The sequence below is a fragment of the Scophthalmus maximus genome, chromosome 8 (assembly GCF_022379125.1).
Source record: "Scophthalmus maximus strain ysfricsl-2021 chromosome 8, ASM2237912v1, whole genome shotgun sequence".
NCBI lineage: Eukaryota > Metazoa > Chordata > Actinopteri > Pleuronectiformes > Scophthalmidae > Scophthalmus > Scophthalmus maximus.
This window is the reverse complement of record NC_061522.1, coordinates 19,792,017-19,810,059: the sequence shown is the minus strand read 5'-3', so window position 1 is coordinate 19,810,059 and position 18,043 is coordinate 19,792,017. Positions and strand designations below refer to the sequence as shown.

General features: G+C 42.5%; 1 protein-coding gene across 1 annotated transcript in view; it reads left to right on the top strand.

Annotated features, from left to right (window-relative positions):
* sorcs3 (sortilin related VPS10 domain containing receptor 3) overlaps window positions 1-18,043 on the top strand; it is a 190,280-nt gene that overhangs the window by 60,556 nt on the left and 111,681 nt on the right. The window contains exon 2 of the mRNA XM_035638315.2: window positions 17,668-17,735. Within this exon, the coding sequence (XP_035494208.2) occupies window positions 17,668-17,735 (68 nt within the window). The remainder of the gene's footprint in view (window positions 1-17,667; window positions 17,736-18,043) is intronic.

The following is an 18,043-nucleotide window of genomic DNA, read 5'->3' as shown; positions in this document are numbered from 1 at the left end:
CCAATTCATTCCATTTAAAAGCTGCATAACAAGTTAAAACCATTTTTTTTTTGTGAATACGTGAAACGTGCAAAGTGAAATAGTTGGCGGATCTTGTTCTGTAGTCACTGGACTTAACATAAATGAGTAAAATAAAACTAGAGTTAGTTGTAACAGAAAAGCTTTATATAACATAATATCTACTTTCTTAGATATTAGCTTAAGGAGAAGATTGACACCATCCTCACATCAGTGTGTCAACATTATTGCCAGGAGTCCGTTTGCTTAGTTTGGCACAAAGACTCCCTGGCCGCTGGTTGCCGCGAATTTATCAGAGTACATGGATCTCGTATCTGGTGCCCACGGGAAAACATGTGAGAAGTGAAGTGAGACAAGTGTAAAGGCTAAACTGTAAATCAAGCACAGTACAAGCATTTTTCCTTCCCTCGGAACTGCGTGCGTGCGCGTGCATGAGCGTTCTGTAGCGGTTTAATGCTGCAGCGCGGGGTTGTCTTTGTGCGGCCGACTCCTCTCTCCCCTTGTTTTCACTGATAAGCAACTCATGTCTCGTGTTGTTGTTATTCTCACAAAAGTTCATTATAGATTGTGATCAGTTTTCATCTTTTGGGCACACTCTGCATCACACGAACACAGCGATCTGGCTGCTTGCAATCCATTTTGATCACTTTGCTCTTTTTTTATTATTATCAGCAGCGTCTGGGAGACAGAGCGAAATGGGCACATACAGTCTCATCTTGTCTCTCTGCCTCTACGCTCAGTTGAATAACTAAGTGAAAAGTATGATGGTCAAAATTAGAGCATGAACCAATCCAATCAGTCTTTTATCTCTTTTCCTCCAAGGCTACTGGATGACCTTTTCTTCCTGTAATTGGTTTATGAAAAGTCTCTCACAGCTCGCCCGGATAAGTAAAGGCTGTTCCAAATGTCTTTTTTTATTCCCCCTTGTGAGGACTGAACTGGTACCAGATGTTAAACCAATGTCGTGCATGATTTATAATTAAAAAAAAAAAAAAAAAAAAACTGAAAAGAGCGTTGTCCTTTAAAATTCAATGGGGCTAATTGATTGTTCAGCTGTAGAAAATCAATCAGGGACAGACACAATCAGACGTCTGTGGGAGACATTGCAAATGCGGTTTTATTCGGAGCTAAATAGTAATGTATTATTTTCATTCATTTATTTTAAGGGCTCAGCTCCATTTTTTTGGCAAGGCCAGATTATTGATCAGGAAACCTGCTTGCGCTTTCATATCCACAGGCCAGGCGTGACGTTAAAGCAGTCCACGAGGGGCCCATCCCATGTGGCTGCTAGGGTTTGCATCCACATTCACACTTGAATTGCAGACTCAGAGACAGTGCCAGAAGAATTAAACGTGGAGTCCAGGACAGAGTGATTTCCAGAGAGGGTACAGTGTGGCTGAGGAGTGTGGCAGATGAGTTAGTGGATGATCCTGAGCAGACAGAGCACGGAGGAACAGTATCGAGACTTGTCATAAACCAACTGGAGTCAGCCAACGCGGAAATACCACAAAGTAAAACAACGTTCTGGCAGAGTCGTGGTGATCAACGTAGTGTAACTGATTGTGGAACTTGAATGACATTTATTAGCAGGCCCAACAGTCGGCTGATCAAACCATATTTTAATCCGCTTGAGACATATTTTTATTTGGATCTGTACCAAACCGTGCACACTCCTTAAATATGACACTTTTTTGTCCATCAAGATCCATTAATTATTCTCCTGGGCAAAAGCTTAGGAAAAATAATCCCGGCCATCAACCTCAGAAAAAACAACAACTCCTCTCTCTTGATCCACGGCAAAATGGCATGTTTTTTCTTTCTTGGCCCATGACCCCAACCTTCCGCCAAGTTTCATGTAAATCTGTTGAGTAGCTCTTGCGTAATCCTGCTGAAAAACAAGCCGACGGAAAGGAGTAATGGGGTAATGAGGAACGGGTGTCCCATAATCCCAACACCTTGTTGCTTCTACGTGCAAAAATGCCTGCACGTCATGTAATGCCACATGGTCCACCATTTCTACTGGTTACAAACTTTACTGCCATTCTGGCCAATTTATCGGAATAGGTATTCACCTGAAGCTGGATGGCTATTGTGACATTCTCTCAGTATGTAGGAGTAAGCTACGACTGCCGATCAGTGCAAGTCGATCACTGGTTTGTTAGCCGCTTAGAGCCTCGATCAAGTCAAAGGAAATATGTGTTTTGTGAAACACTATAACGTCATTTTAAATTGTCAATTCAACACTACATTCAATGTCTGAAACACCCCCAGCACCTTTGTCAATCTGGTCCACGTTCGCAAACATCGTCGACTTGTTGACTTCCATTCTCCGCCCCGCTGCTTGTCATTTTGGTCTTGCAAGTGAAGCAGGGCTCTCATTGCCAAGTGCAGAGCAGTGCAGGTGCAGTGCATGCTCTTATTATTTGCTGTGCGGAAGAGAGGCGAACACAAAAACTATTCAGACTCCGGTGACCGTACCATCTCCTTGTATCCCGCCATTGCGTAACTGTGATTATTTGACAATGCAGAGGTCTCATTACATGAGGCAGCACATCCTGTGGCCAGATCATTGCTGCCTCTTGACGGCCTGGCGAAACGATTTACTTCTATGTGCGCAGGGTTTAGTTTGTGGACCTGCAGAGAGCAGAGCTTCCCCCACAAGTCTGAGCTGACTCGCAGAAGTGACTCACTGCAAATGCTTTGGCTGTGAAGAAGCTGGATGCCGGGGCATGTCAGAAGGAATCACGCCACGCAACACATGGCACCGCCTGTTTCGTCGGCCGGGCTACTGTTGTCGGCACAGAGAGCTGCCCGATGCCCGTGACCCGCGATGGCACCGGAAGATACGTCGAGACGGGCAGACTTTGTGAAGACCGAGGAGCAGCGCTGTCGCTCTGGAACTTCACCGCAGTGCCTCTTTGTGTTTTCCTGTGGAACTGTGCAAGTTGGATTGGCCAATTTCACAGCGATTGTCGGAGCTTTTATTTCCCACTTAAGTTGTGCCAGTGAGTGCAATTGTAAGTCCCGGAGTACATAAAACACAACCACGAGACAGAACACTTTCATGGAAGTGTAATGAAACAGAACATTTAGGATTTTCTGAGGGGATCTATGTAAGCTTCCAATTCATAATGTCCTCTCCTAACTAATTATTACAGTACATCATTCGGTGTGTCATACTACTATTACTTACAGCAATCACCTTTAAAATTTCACATTTTCAACCAAATGTGTATTTGAGCTGTATCTAATATCTCTTTTAGAAATATATTTTGAATTTAGATTGGTTATTTTTCAAGGGACTAGAATATCTTAACAACTATTGCGATGATTGCCATGGACTTTGGTACAAATATCAACGGTGCCCAGAGACTTGATTTAGTGATTACCACATTCTCCGTGTGGCCGACATTATTGGTTTTCAGTGAGATGTCTCTCGACGACATTGGGTTGTAATGCCAAGGAATTTGTGCACAAATGCTCGTCCCTCGAAGGTCGATTTTTGTTTTCTAATTATTAATGCGAGCTCTTAACTTGTTGTCATTGAGCACCATCTGTACCCAACAATTCTAATTTGTCATTTAGTTTAGTTTATGAACTACAAGAGTGACCAACATTCCCATTAACGCTACTCAGTGTTGATTGATAATTAATCGCTTGGAGAACATGGCAAACAGTTCCCGCTGAGCATCAGCACTTTGGCATCGTCATTGTGAGCATTCATTTGCGTGATGCTGATGTTAGTATTTGGCTGAAAGCAGGCTAAGCGAAGTCTCATGGAGCTGCGGACATGGCTGCACTCTAGGCATGTTCATAGCTAATTGTTAATCGACATAAACAGGCAAATATGTATTAATCAGATGTGCTTCCAGAGGCTTGCCACTCCAGTGAGCTGCTGCTGTTTATTAATAAAAAAAAACAGTAGGTGAGCTCTGCAGAGAGGACTGAGGTCGGCCTGTATATTATACTTTGAGGTCTGAAAAATGTGACTGCAAATTCCCCATTTTGTCCGCCGTTCTTGAACGAATCTGTTTATACTGAGCTTTCGAAAGTCTGCCCATTATTTGCTCTTTATTTGAATAAGTTGTTCCTACAATGGAAGATGCTAGTTATCCATAGTGCACTGTAGAAAGGTCTGGCCGCTATTTGCCGTTAACTTTGAAATGTATTTAAGTTCAGTAGTTTTCATCCTACTGCTTATGCTGCGGAATTAACCCTTTGTTATGAAGAAAAAGTTATTTCTTTCATGTGCCACAGACACTCATATTTTCTCACATTTGAATTCTGTCAGTTAACGGTTAATGGTCAGTTAAAAATTGGGGAAAAAAAAAAATGAACATCCACACTGCACACTCTATGTCATGTTCTGTCAGTTTTTTAGTTTCAGACGCAGAGCAAAGACAAGCGAAAAGTTTGCTTTTATCCATCTCATGTTTGCCAGGCTCCTTCACTATTAATAAAGCCTGTCGGCCGGATTCCCCCCGCGCGGTCGATAAGGTGGAAGGCACAACCGTAATCGACGGCGCGCCTGCGGTTGCATCACCACCACTTTCTGGTGTCGGCTCAGCCGGCGTCGTCACAGCAGATGTCGGTGGAAGCAGCCGCTGAGCCATCAGCGGACCGGCCTGTGTCGAGCCGAGCCCATGGATCAAGCGCTCGATGGATGACATGATGTCCCTGAAAGGACAACCCAGCTCACTTGTGTTGCTCTTAGTGCATCCGCTGTTTCTCGCTAGATACACGTGCATTAGCTTGGGATATATATTATAGACGGAGGAGTTCTTTAAAAGTAATCCCCCCCCATCGACCCATCAGTGTGTTCCGGCTGCAGACAGGAGACGGCGTCAGAGCCGGGGAGAAAACGCAATTAAGAGTTTTAAGACGGAGCCCGGTGTTAATCAGCTGTCCTGCTGCCTCCGTGTCGTGTCACCTCGGAGAAGATTCGCGATGACATGCGAGTGCGCCCGCAGTGAAGGCTCCCTGCCTCATTTCCCCTCTCTTCTCCCCGGCTGCCGCTGACACCAGGGTGGGAAAACATTACCAGAGCTCAGAGAGAGAGAGAGACAGAGTGAGAGAGAAAAAAAGAAATAAGTTGGAGATGAAAATGACAGACTCCAACCGATTCCCGTCGCCCACGCCGTTGCTGAATAAAGAGCAATATGTCCTTCTAATCAGAAATGATGTGCCTGTGATAGTACAAGCAGGAGTGTGGGTGGGGCACACTAAGAGTCGCTGTGCCGGAAGGTGAATGTGATTAGATTAATAGTAGCTCGCGCTCCAGGATGTGTTGAGACTTTGAGCTGTCAGGCTAATTCACGCTTATTGAGAGTGAAAGCCATCGTGAATACAGTATGCGGTATACACTGTATACTGTATATACAGTATGCTGTATATACAGCATACAGTTCACATTGAATTGCAAAAACCTGATGATGTTCTTACCAGGAAAAATAGAAAGAAAAACAAAAAAGAATATTTCCCACCTCAACTTCTAAAAGGTTTCTGTCACCATTAGCACAGAATGAAAAAACTTCTCGACCGGAACTTTGAAAGAGAAAATGAAAAGCAAAACCATCTTCACTGCAGCCAATTGTCACAGTTACACAGCACAAAGGGTGGTGCTTATGAAAAATGTAAGTTCAAATAGAAATGCATCGTCCTTTGTTTTACTTGAAAGGGGCCATAACCATTTTTTTTTGTTTTGTTTTTGTTTGTTTTGCTTCATTTCATCATGAGGAGAAATAAATGCCTTGTATAATGTATTCTTGAAGTAGTTTTCCAACAAAGTGAAAGAACAACCCAGGAGATGTCATCAGGGTCATCTTTTGCTTGTGCTCGGAGGTGTGCGATAAGATAAGACCGTCATTAGCTCCGAGGCTCACAAGGGTCACACAAGTGGAGCTGTATTTATGAAAGGTATTTTTTTGTTGTTGTCATTTTGACATTTGCATATGATAACATTCAGATTACATTGATAAGGTACTGCTTGGACAGAACAACAAACAACATGTGGTTGGTTGATCATCAAGTTTTACTGCATTTGTCTTTTTGTTGCGACGACTTCCGCAACGTTTTTGAGGACTGTTGTGCTGTGTGCATCCTTTTCTGTCTCACAGAGAGACAAGGTAGAGCCACAAGGACGTGGCACCTTCGGCCATCATTGTATGTGATGGGACCCTGGTCTTGTAGGTGTTGGCGGTCCCTCAAGATTCATAATCTATCACAGAGACTATACGTGTCATTATGAGACATGTATAGGATCTGGTGCTTTTTGGATTTTGACAAACACTAGGAACTAAATGTTAGGAAATCTTTTTGTATTTCGGGGTTGTCCCAGTAACTTCATGGTTGGGGTGCGTACCAACCCTGTGTTGTAGAAATCATTAGTGTATTACTGTGAGTCCTTTTCTTAATCATGTTGTGGTGACAATCATAATCATTTCAACTGCACTGTAAATGTGATTTAATGCGCCTTAAAATATCAATGAATTACCTTGAACTTTTAACTCATGGTATTCCTCATCTCATTTTTACCTTCAAAACATATTTGCTGTGGCAAATTAGTTGAATAACTTACTCTGTAGCTGAGAGCTGATATAATACTTTCATGCAACGCTCACGACTTGACCCCCCCGAAGGACATGTGAGTCTACTGTTTTATATGATTCTACTTTAATCACACACACAAAATAATTGCTGTCATGAGATTAGTTTTTTTTTCTTCTTTTTTGTATTTCCGATTTGCTTTTTGTGTATTCATGAATTGTCTCGCAGGCTGTATGCACAGGCCTGATGTCCCCCACCCCTGATCTAAAGAACTGATTTTGATTCACATTTGCTGACTCTCTGATGTTTTGTATTAAACAGGACCTACTTGACTATTAACCTGCACAGTACAGCACCTATACGGCTTGTGTTGGAATGGGACAATACAAACTAAAAGTAATAACACAGTTGTTCCCCCACAAAATACTGTCTGCAAATGGATTTTTTTGGGGAATCATTTTACTCTTAGAGAAGGGGAAGGGAAACGTGCAGCGGGATTTCACACTCAGTAAACCACACTGTACACACTTACAGGTTAAATTGGGCAACTTCTCATTTGTGACATTCGGTGCCTTTTCTATGTCCCAACACGAGGTATCATTTGATTCCAGTATTCACAGTAGCCACAGTCCTGTTTTTCTAATTAATGAGCATGCTGGGCTACATTCTTATAAAAATAGTTTCCTCAGAGAAATGACAACTCTTTGAACATCTCCCAGATTGCCACTGCGGTCTCCCACTGAATTAACCCTACATGCATTGAATGATAAGATTTAAATAAAACACAGATATGTAGAACAAAGAAAGGCGGGCTGCTTTGTGACAGTTTTTTTAAATCTTCACAGATGTATTATTATAGTTCCACAATCAATGAGATTGTGCGATACCTTTAAATTGTTTTTACCATGCCTCTGTCTGCATGTCAATGAGATCCCACTGCTTCCAATTTTCCCCCATCTGCGTTTGTGTCATATAGTATGTTTGGAGTAAAGTCAGGGAGTCCACAGAGGCTTTGTCTTCATTGCTCTCTTGCTTGCACTCTGATAAGCTCTCACCCACAGTGCAGGCTCCGCCGCCCGCCTGATAGTCTTTGCTTCGCTTGACTTCCTCCGGAGCTGGCCGGAGGACGGATGCAACGCGGGACAGAGGAAAAAAATGGGCCTCGCAGTGGCTGGTGTCCTGCATGCTCTTGTAATGACAAAAAAAAAATAAATAGCCCCATGCAAATTGGAACTATTAATAACAATGTGGAAGTTATCCCCCCCCCCCCCCGTAAACAAGAGAGACAAATGTTTACAGAGTTTATTCAAGACAATGTAGAATTCCTTTGGAGTCTGCAGATATTTTTATTTATAGAGTTAGTAAATTAGGGGTTAGAACGAGGCTTACATCTTACCTTACACCAGTGGAACTGTCTTCGCGCAGCAAACAGCATCCCGAGTGTGCTCCGAGGAGGATGAAAATAAATGCCAAGAAAATACTGAGCGACTGTAGCTGCTGTTTTTTGTTTTGTTCGTTTTTTCAAGAGGCATTGTCCGACAGCATATGGCTATCATTCAAAATGGAAGCGGGTGCGTTGCACCCAGTTGCTCAGCGGGCCTATAATGTTTTGCACACAGGCACTGACCTCATGGCAGAGTAGCAGATTAACTCACACGTTCAGACGTGTTTCAGTATTTGAGTATCACCTGGTCCAGAATAAGACTTCAAGAAACATGTGGATCCCAAATGTCTGCGGCTCTCGGAGCAGTCGCAGCCGCTTTGCAGACGGACGGTTGTTATGGTAACTTCAATGTATCCATCTTAAGTCTCTGAAGCTCTTGCGGGATGTGATCGTGATCGTGTGAAATGGCTGCACCGGAAAAACGTTATTTTTTCAGGCGGAGGAACTGCGCGCAGCGTAATATGACAGGTTTATCTCGCTGCGCTGGAAAGGTTATTCCTCCCACGGTCCCCAGGTCCAGCTGCAGTGATAAAGAAGACACAATCGCATTCCTGCCATGCAGGCCTACTTGATTGGTTTATCAATTGACCTTCCCCTCACCTTGCAGTGCCGTATCGATCCCCCGGCTGCTTTTCTGAATGCCCTGTCACTTGCTCAAGCAGCAACTTGTACCTGTGCCAGTCAATGATGAAGCAATCAAATGAAGAGCTTCTGCTTCAATATGATATCTGCCACTTGGTGTGTGGACAAGATAATCTGACAACACACGGGCAGACTTTCACCAAACTTGGAGGGAATACTACGTGGCAGTGTATCTCCACATGTTGAACTTCCGGAGCTGAGCGGCCAAAGGTGAAGGTCCGTGAACAAATGTTCTAAGATATCGCTGCAAACAATAGAGAGACCATGTAAAGCTTATGTCAATGGGAAGATTATTGCCCATTATGTAATGTCATTTTTTGGAGGTCCCAAAAAACTCAAACTCAAATTTCGTTTTTTTAAGGTTTCTCTGCTTCCTATTGGACTTTAGACACAACCTAAAGCTCATTTGGATGAAGATACCATTTGTGAACATTTAGTGGGATAAATCTGTCGTTCCGCCATTTCATGGTGTCATGATGACATCATATAAAACTATATATATACAATTAAATGTATGTATAGAATTATCAGAAGTTATTTTCTCTGACTATTTAAAAACCATAAAAAGGGGACCTGTCGAGGAAGTAGCAGTGTCCTTACTGTATTTCATCACTGAACTTATAAATTACTTGAATTTAGCATTGTGTAAGTATTTCACTCTATGAAAATCTATGCCTGTCTCTATTGAAGGGTCAAAACTAATGGGAAGGCAAAAAGTAGAGGAGGAAAACCAAACGAGGCAGGCAAGGGAGGGAACATGAGAAGCAAGTGGAGGGATGAAGATAATAGGTAAGAAAAACCAAGGGAGAGCAGTGTGAGGGGAGGAGGAAGGAGACAAGCCTACCTCTTTCTAAAGGGGCTTTAGTTGGGAGGAAATCTCAGAGTTGGTAAGGGAACGAGGGAAAGACGGATATGCATGACGGATGGACTAAATGAGAGACAGATGACTTCACTCCGGGGGGGGGGGGGGGGGGGGGCGGGGGGAGAGACAGTGAGAGAGAAGGGAGGGAGCTGCAGGGGAGCAGAGGGAGCGATGTCCAGAAAGGGCTCGGTGCTGCAATCTCTTCGCCAGTGTGGCCTTCACGGGACCAGAGCACAATCAGCCGAAACAAACCCTGGTTGGTGGAAACGCAAACACAGCTAATTTGACACCTTACTTCAAGAGGGCAAGAAGGCAAGGCAGTGTCCATTCTCGGCGTGTGAATCTTCACTGGTCTCACGATTCGATTCTATTACGATTTTTCCGTCAACGATTCGATTCGATATCACTGCAAAATTCATTATTTTAACTGCTCTAAAAAAAAGGACACTTAACTAACGTAGTGTAACCTATTTTATTTAGGTTACATTTTATTTGGAATCTCAGCAAAATACTGAGTTATTTTAAGTTGGGCAGAACGGAAGAAGGGATCAAATGCTCTGTAGTGTGTTTGATGGTGATGAATAAGGTTTGTGTTGTTCTGTCTTGGAACACGCTGGTTCATACTACAGTCTCCGTATTGTTATTTCGTATTAATAATACAGTTCAGGGCAGACGTAACAATGAACGCTCGGTTACAGCATCAATTCTTGGCTGAGTTTGGTCCTCTATTTTGTTGGCAGGCGTTACTACTACCAGGAAGTCATTTTGAACTGTAAAACTTTATTGTCCAGCCGCGGTCGGAAAATCAACAATTAATGGCTGTAATCTATATTAGATTACGGTCCGTCACTGCATCGATGCAGCATCATCCACGTCCGCAATCGAAATGCATCGTAGAAATGATTAATTTCAACAGCCCTAATCCATTAAAGGCTAAAGGGGATTATCTCTCCTTGTAGCCTGTGTTGACATGTGTGTAATGATGTGGCTATGTGCGGTACATGCACACGTGGTGCTGACGCTAGACATGTTTCCCTTAAGTGCACAGCCTGGTGCAAACAGAAGAAGCATTCTGACAGTTTCTGTCGCAGTCAGACGCTATAGCTCCATGTTCTCCAAATGCAACATTTCCTACCGCTTCAATAATGCAATAATCATCACATCTCATTTAAGGCTGACAGGATGTCTTAATAAAGTAAAACAGACATTTATGTGCAAAGAGTCAATGGCTGTTTAAACCATTTGAAAACAAAGGGAGGAAACAATTAGACAATAACTACAATGTCTAACAAAGACACACCAACCCCATACTGGAGTGGCTTGATTTGATTCGCACACGATTCGTTGCTATCCAATTGAGTCCAGAGGTATTTTACTCTGCGTCCGTTGGTAACGCCTCTTGGAAATCGGAAATTGACCGAGAGTTTCCGAACTAATGCGCATTTTAGTATAAGTCTGGCTACGCCAGGCTAGCTCGTCATAGCTTCAGTGCTGCTTTTCCCACTGAAAACAGTAACCTGCTGTTGCTGCAACAGTTGATGTGGAATGTAGGGGGGTGATCATGAGTTACAGAATGCAGAAGAAAAAAAAAAAGAAGAGAGAAGTAGAGGGCTGTAGAGTGTAACTGCTGGTTAGGTGACCCATTGATCCAGCCTTTGTGATATTGAATGCTGAAGTTTTGGTCCTTTGCTCCCGTGTTGTTCTGTCACGGTGTGTTTCATTTGCTGTGTACGGCACAGGTCGACCGACGTTTTGTGGTCAAAATTGCGAACACACCGACCCGTTGTCCATGGAACCCGGCCTTCTGTGTTGCTAGAGGGAAAACAAAAGCGTCACTTGACAGTTGAACACTGTACGTCGTATTCCTTTCTTTGTTGTCTCTCTATTCATTTCAGCCCTCCATTCGTTTTCCCATTTATGATCCGTGCAATTATTTCAAAATCATCACGCTGTGTATTTATCCACTTACCATTCAGTGAATGGCTTCATTCTCCCATGCAGACATGCCTGTTTGTCGGAAAGGTTTGAATGTTTTGTTCAGCCATGCCTCTACGTCAACTGGTGGCTCCGTCATCCCCAGTTGACACTTATGTCCCATAAACAGCTCTTTCCAATTGACAAAGTAATTGCTCAGCTGTTGACATGCTACTGAGAGGCGGCGGAGCTTAATCACTTCTAGATAATGATCAGTTCCAGCTGCCATTTTGTTGTCGACTATCCTGACTCCTGTTTGCAGACTAATAAAAGCTTGTTTTTCAGTTGTGTGCGCGAGGCTGTCAATACTGGTGTACAGAGACACTTTGCAATCACAGGCACAGGGTTCTCCTTTGTAGTGTACAAAGTGGACATCTTTGAAACTGCTTGAGCTAAAACACAGTGTGTCGGATGGGGCTGCGTTTGAGAAGATGCTCGTCTTTTGGATGTGGATTCAACTTCAGAATCTCTTGTTTCACTTTGATCAGACACTTTGACACAGCGAGCGCCTTTGAATAGGGTACAATGAATTCTAAAGGAGGATTAAATTCTGCACGCAGCAAGTTTTGTCAATAACATTATTCTTGTTGTTTCAGGTGAAAAAAATCTGCCAATGACGACTCCACTCACCATGAATGAATCACTGCTATTCATAGAAAGCTTTTTTTTTGCCTTAACAACTGTAAAGGTCATGATCACAGACAAACTATTGGAGATGATCATTATCAGTCTTTAGCACGATATGAGCTGTACTCGTGATCTAAATTGTGTTTGGCTATTTGGCGTGGTGTTTGAAGACAGGGGGGACATTTAGTGACGCCAATGTTTTCACCGCAGTTGGGTAATTGCTGAGGCAACACGGCTAATGTAAGTGCGCTGTGACTGACAATTTGATTCAATACTTGCAAAGGGAAGAGTGTACTTGAAATAGGGACCCTGTCAAACATCTTTTTTTCCCCCCTTCTTTTAAGTGTGCCGCAATTTTGTCTGTCAGTTACACCCGCTTTCTGTTGAACACAGACGTTGAACAGCTGTGAGCAAGCATGTAAATAAACCGTGAGAGTATATCTGCCAGGAGCCCAAGGCCTTTCACTCAGGTCTGTGGCTTAATGCATTACATAGTTCTCAAAACTCATTCTACGGTCGGCTGAGGAGACACATTTATTATTACCTTTTGCCTTTTGAAGGGGCCAAAGTAGATTCTCGGTTTTTCAGTTGTTTGTTGAATGTTGAATTTCAATCTCGTCATCTGGGTGTCAGCCGCCCAGGCAGATAAGACCACACATCTCTGAGAACACAGAGCATATATGCACACACGCACTCACACACACACACACACACACACACACACACACACACACACACACACACACACACACTACTGTGCTTGTTGTATGCACATGTGCCGTTCCAACAAATATGCTCAGCATCACATGTTGATACACACGGATCCAGTTTTTTTAACGTAGTGCCGCCACATGGCAATAATCCAATTTCCCTGTTATTCAACATTGCTCTCCTATCTTGCATGGCCTGGACCATACTGTACGCTCATGCCTTTGGGCATGTGGCACATCTTCCCACAATAGCTTTCTGAGGGTCCCTGGTGAGTGGCTGGCTTTTTCACAGAGCTTGTGGGGATAGTGAGGCTCAGCCAGAGGGGGAGAGGTCCCGCAAGTCTGTGGGCCTCAGAGCCTCGGGAGAACATTAGTACTGAGGGAGGTTGAGTATGGCAGGACACTGATTCTCTTCCCATATACCGACACTCAGTTTCTCCTTATCCAGTTCCAATTGCCGATGGCTGTCAGTGGAGTCAAGGCCGCACCACCTGCATATCCTCCCAGCCAAGTGACTCAAGTCAAGCTTGTCAGCTTTCTTTTAAACAGGCATACGCTTGTTGCGGGGAGGGGAATGCTAACGAGAGATGTGGAAATGCAAATGAGGAAGAGCAGCAGTTATTGAGGCAGGGAAGGAAAACAGAACAACTAACAACACATGGACTGGTGGATAAAAATAGCCTCCGTTATGTAAAAGGATGTTTCCGCCAGTGAATTCAAGTCAAGTGTGTGATAAATGCTAAATAATTGCATGTTCGCTTCAGTCCCTCTTTCCTGTGTTTCCAAATCTGCTCTTCAATTGTTTTTCACAATACATCCCTGAGATGAATATCAGTCATGGATCTTACCATTTAAGTGAAATAAACAGGGTTTTTTTCCCATCCCTGTTTTCTGTCTTGCAACTCGTAGCTGTCTCTGAGAAACAGACAGTGCTGGGTAGAGATCTGCAAATGTATAAGTTAAAGTACGACTACTACCATAAAAAATTACTCAAGTAAGAGTGGAAATTATTGAATGAGAAACCAAATCAGATACAAAAAATAAAAATACTACTTGATTCAAAGTTAATTTTAAAATGCGTTGGTCAGTGCAGAAGTAATGAAAAAACGGCACATATTGATAACATTTTCGACCTATTTTATGATCTGTAATTCTCTCCATTTGTAATTTGTAATGGAGCAGAACTTAAAGAACCATTGAAACCGTGTGATACTTCATAATAACACTGCATGCACAATCATTAGGCAAGTGAGTATTTTGACCATATCATCATTTGTATACATATTTTCCAACTCCAACCTGTATAAACTTGAGTGCTTAATGGATTTGAGTATATCAGGTGATGTGTATTTGTGTAATGACGGAGGGTGTGGCCTAAGGAGATCAACACCCTATATCAAGGTGTGCATAATTAATAGGCAGCTTCTTTTCCTTAGGCAAAATGGGCGGACAAAGAGATTTGACTGACTGAAAAGTCAACAATTGTAAAAAATCTTTCAGAGGGATGCAGCACGCTTGAAATTGCAAAGGTATTGGGGCGTGATCACAGAACTATCAAACGTTTTGTTGGAAAAAGTCAACAGGGTTGAAAGAAACGTGTAGAGAAAATAAGATGAAAATTAACTGCCAAAGATTTACAAAGAGTCAAGCATGAAGCTACTAGGAACCCATTGTCCTCCACTGCTGGCATATTCCGGAACTGTAACCTACCTGGAGTACCCAGAAGTACAAGGTGTTCAGTGCTCAGAGACATGGCAAAGGTAAGGAAGGCTGAAAAACGACCACCATTGAACAAGACACATACGTTGAAACGTCAAGACTGGGCCAAGAAATACCTATAGACAAATTATTATTATTATTATTATAAGTTTTTATGGACTGATGAAATGAGAGTGACTCTTGATGGACCAGATGGATGTGCCCGTGGCTGGATCATTAATGGGCACAAAGCTCCTCTTCGATTCAGACGCCAGCAAGGTGGAGGTCCTTTTAGAGGACAAGCAGTGGTACAGAAAAAGCCTGCATCTTTCAAGAAGACCATGATTTTTGTGCAGGAAAATGCTCCATTACATGCATCAAAGTACTCCACTGCATGGCTTGCCAGTAAAGGCCTTAAAGATGACAGGAAAATGACATGGCCCCCTTCCTCACCTGACTTAAACCCTATTGAGAACTTGTGGGCCATGAAGGAAAACAGTACACGTCTCTGAACAGTGCCGGGAGGCTGTGGTTGCTGCTGCACAAAAAGTTGATCATCAACAGATAAAGAAATTGACAGACTCCATGGATGGAAGGCTTGTGACGGTTATTGAAAAGAAGAATGGCTATATTGGTCACTGATTTCTTTTTGGAAATGTTAGAAATGTTTATTTATATATTTAGAGTTGTTTGTTCATTATTTTATTTAAGTGAGATGGGAAAATATTCATTTTTTCATTTAGTTGCCTAATAATTCTGCGCACCAATATTTGCCTAATAATTCTGCACACTGAGATATTCTCTTAGGAAAGACAAAACCTCACTTTTACTTTCTTAAAAATTCAGGTTTGAGCTTTATTAACATTTGGATTGAGCGAGAGCGCTGTTGTTGTTAAATAATAAAATGAATCCTCAAAAATATAACTTGCCTAATAATTGTGCGCGCAGTGTATATTAATCAGGTTGTGAAGTGCTGCCTTTTGGGTTTCATGAGAGAGATGACTTCAGATAACTGTGAAAGAACCAAATGATCTGGTCTTTCAAGTTCCGTGGGAATATGTAATCTCCTGATGCCTCTTGTTTTAGAGTGTCGTGTGGAGTATAGATGCTACACTCTTCCACAAGACGATCTTCCTTCAATCCAGTTGTACCTGACCACTGGGAAGCCGTCCAGTGGGAATTGGTCGATGCCACATATTTGACAATGCTCAGCTCCTCCTTCCCAGTTTCATGACCTCAGCCACATCTATCGTGGCTCGTAGTTGGTTAATCTAGTCTCCGTTAAGCTTCTTGGATTTAGCGTTGCAACAAGCTATTTGAAAGCAGGTAGTTAAAAAAATTGGAGTAAATAGTCACACATGATCTCATCGATGAGCTGGGCTGGTCACACTATTTTTTGGGTTGTTTTTTTCTTCATGAAATGTTGTTAAACTTGTAGTAGCCCCGAGTCCAATCTCATTTTTCATGTGGGCATATACCAAAGTGTTTTCATTGTCATTATGGATTAGGCCTTGAGATATTTGCTTACAGGTACTGTTGATATCCAGGGCAGCAATTCGTACAGTTTATGGATTCTGATGTTTGCTAACTTAAGTCATTGTGCAGCACTTCATCACCTAACTTTGTCTCTTTTAAAAATTTTGGTCGGATGGCCAAGGGTTGTTGCTGGAAGCTGCCTCTTATCTTTGTCATCACTGAATCTGCGTTTAACCACTGGTGCTACTTTTTCCTCCAAGCAGCTGTAATCTTGAGTAAAAAAAATCTGCAGTAAAAGGTGTTCCTTGAGCTTTTTCAAACTAATCAGCAAAAGGTCTAAGTAGCAAAATAAAAATTATTTGCTCAAAAATGTACTTCATGTAGAGTTGACATTTTTAAAGAAGAAATATGTAAAGTACTTGTACCTTTACTTGTTTGCCTCTTGTTACGTGCTACTACCCACCCCTGGCAACAGAGTAGAGTGATCGTCCGCTCTGGAGCGGGGTATCACATCTGATCCCTGATCCTGCCATGGCAGACTTGGCCTTCATGTCGTGCGATCTGCTCTGAGGACTTGCACAGTGCTTATCAAAGTGCCCGCCTGCTGATTATCTCTCCAAAAGAGTAGAGACCAAAATGTATGAACACAGACTGTTGGATCAGGCTTTTCCACAGGGGCGAGGATGGTGGCTTGCTCCATCAAGAGAAAACTAAGTTTCAAAGTGGCATAAGCAGGATTGGTTACACAGTGCTAATTATGCAAAGTGCTACCTCCCAGCATGCTAATCTATTGCTCTCAAAAGCTTGTCGTGTTTTTCTGACTGTTGTAAGGTAGAATTAAATGTAGTAATTTCGTTACAGGCCTTAAGAGATATAAACAAATAACTGAACTAATGTCATTATACTTGATTATGTGACAATCAGTTGAACTAGAATATGAGACTGAAGCAGGTTGCACAGGCAGGTTACAAGTGCAAAGAATGCCTTGCAGAAACAAATTGAAGATTAGATGATAAAATAGTAGATCAAGGCAAGCATTTGTGGTGACGAGTGGGCTATCATCGTTAGAAATACATAGGCATATGTTTTGATTTGCCACCTAACTTCACATGCAAGTCTCTTCCACCCACTTGGATGTTCAAAGAACATATTCACAGGGTGGCACCCAGAGGGCATCCAGATCAGACACTCAACTAGCTCCTTTCAGCACGAAGGAGTAATGTTTCCACTCTCAACTTTGTCCTGCCTTTGAAAAAATTGTGTAACATTTTGGAAAAAACACGCCTTCTTGCTGAGAGTTGATTGAGAAGTTATGAGGCCCATTCTTTGGGTCCTCACCCAAAGCTCATAAACAGATGTGAGGTTGGGAAAGGCGAGTGCTGCGAGGTGGACCGATCGGCATCAAATACTTCTTTACAACCATTTGTTTATGCATCTCCAGCCCATCAGTCGACACACCCTCACTTTGTGAACGACAACCCAAGATAATTGAGCTGTTTTTTACTTTTAAATTAAATTAGTGTTAGAGCAATAGAAAATAATGAGCAAATATATTCATGTTGCAGTGTGTAATGCTTGATTCATTTCAGTATTTCACAGTTTCACTACTTTCTTACTTTGATTACCTTATAAAAATAGAGTGTAAGTGCGAAATTCCCTCTCTTTTACAGGTGATCCTGATTCTAACCAAGCTGTATGACTTTCATATTGGCAGCGTCACTGAGAGCACTCTTTGGAGGTGAGTACAAAGGAAATGTATGTTCATGAAATATTTTAAAGTAAATGTGTTTGATTGTGTTAATGGTGCTCAATGTGCCAAAAGAGTAGAATTAGCCATCTAAAATGTTCCTCTGATTGGCTCCGTTGAGAGTTTCCAAAAACCGACAACTAACTGACTGCCTCTGACTTGGCTGTCTCTGTTTTGCCTACTCATGTATTATCTTGTACAGCTTTATACCATCCGTCTGTTTTCCCACCAGTCTGCAGTCATTCTATGTCCTGTACCTAACCTGCTCCTCTGGTATTGTGAACAATATGTTCTGATGT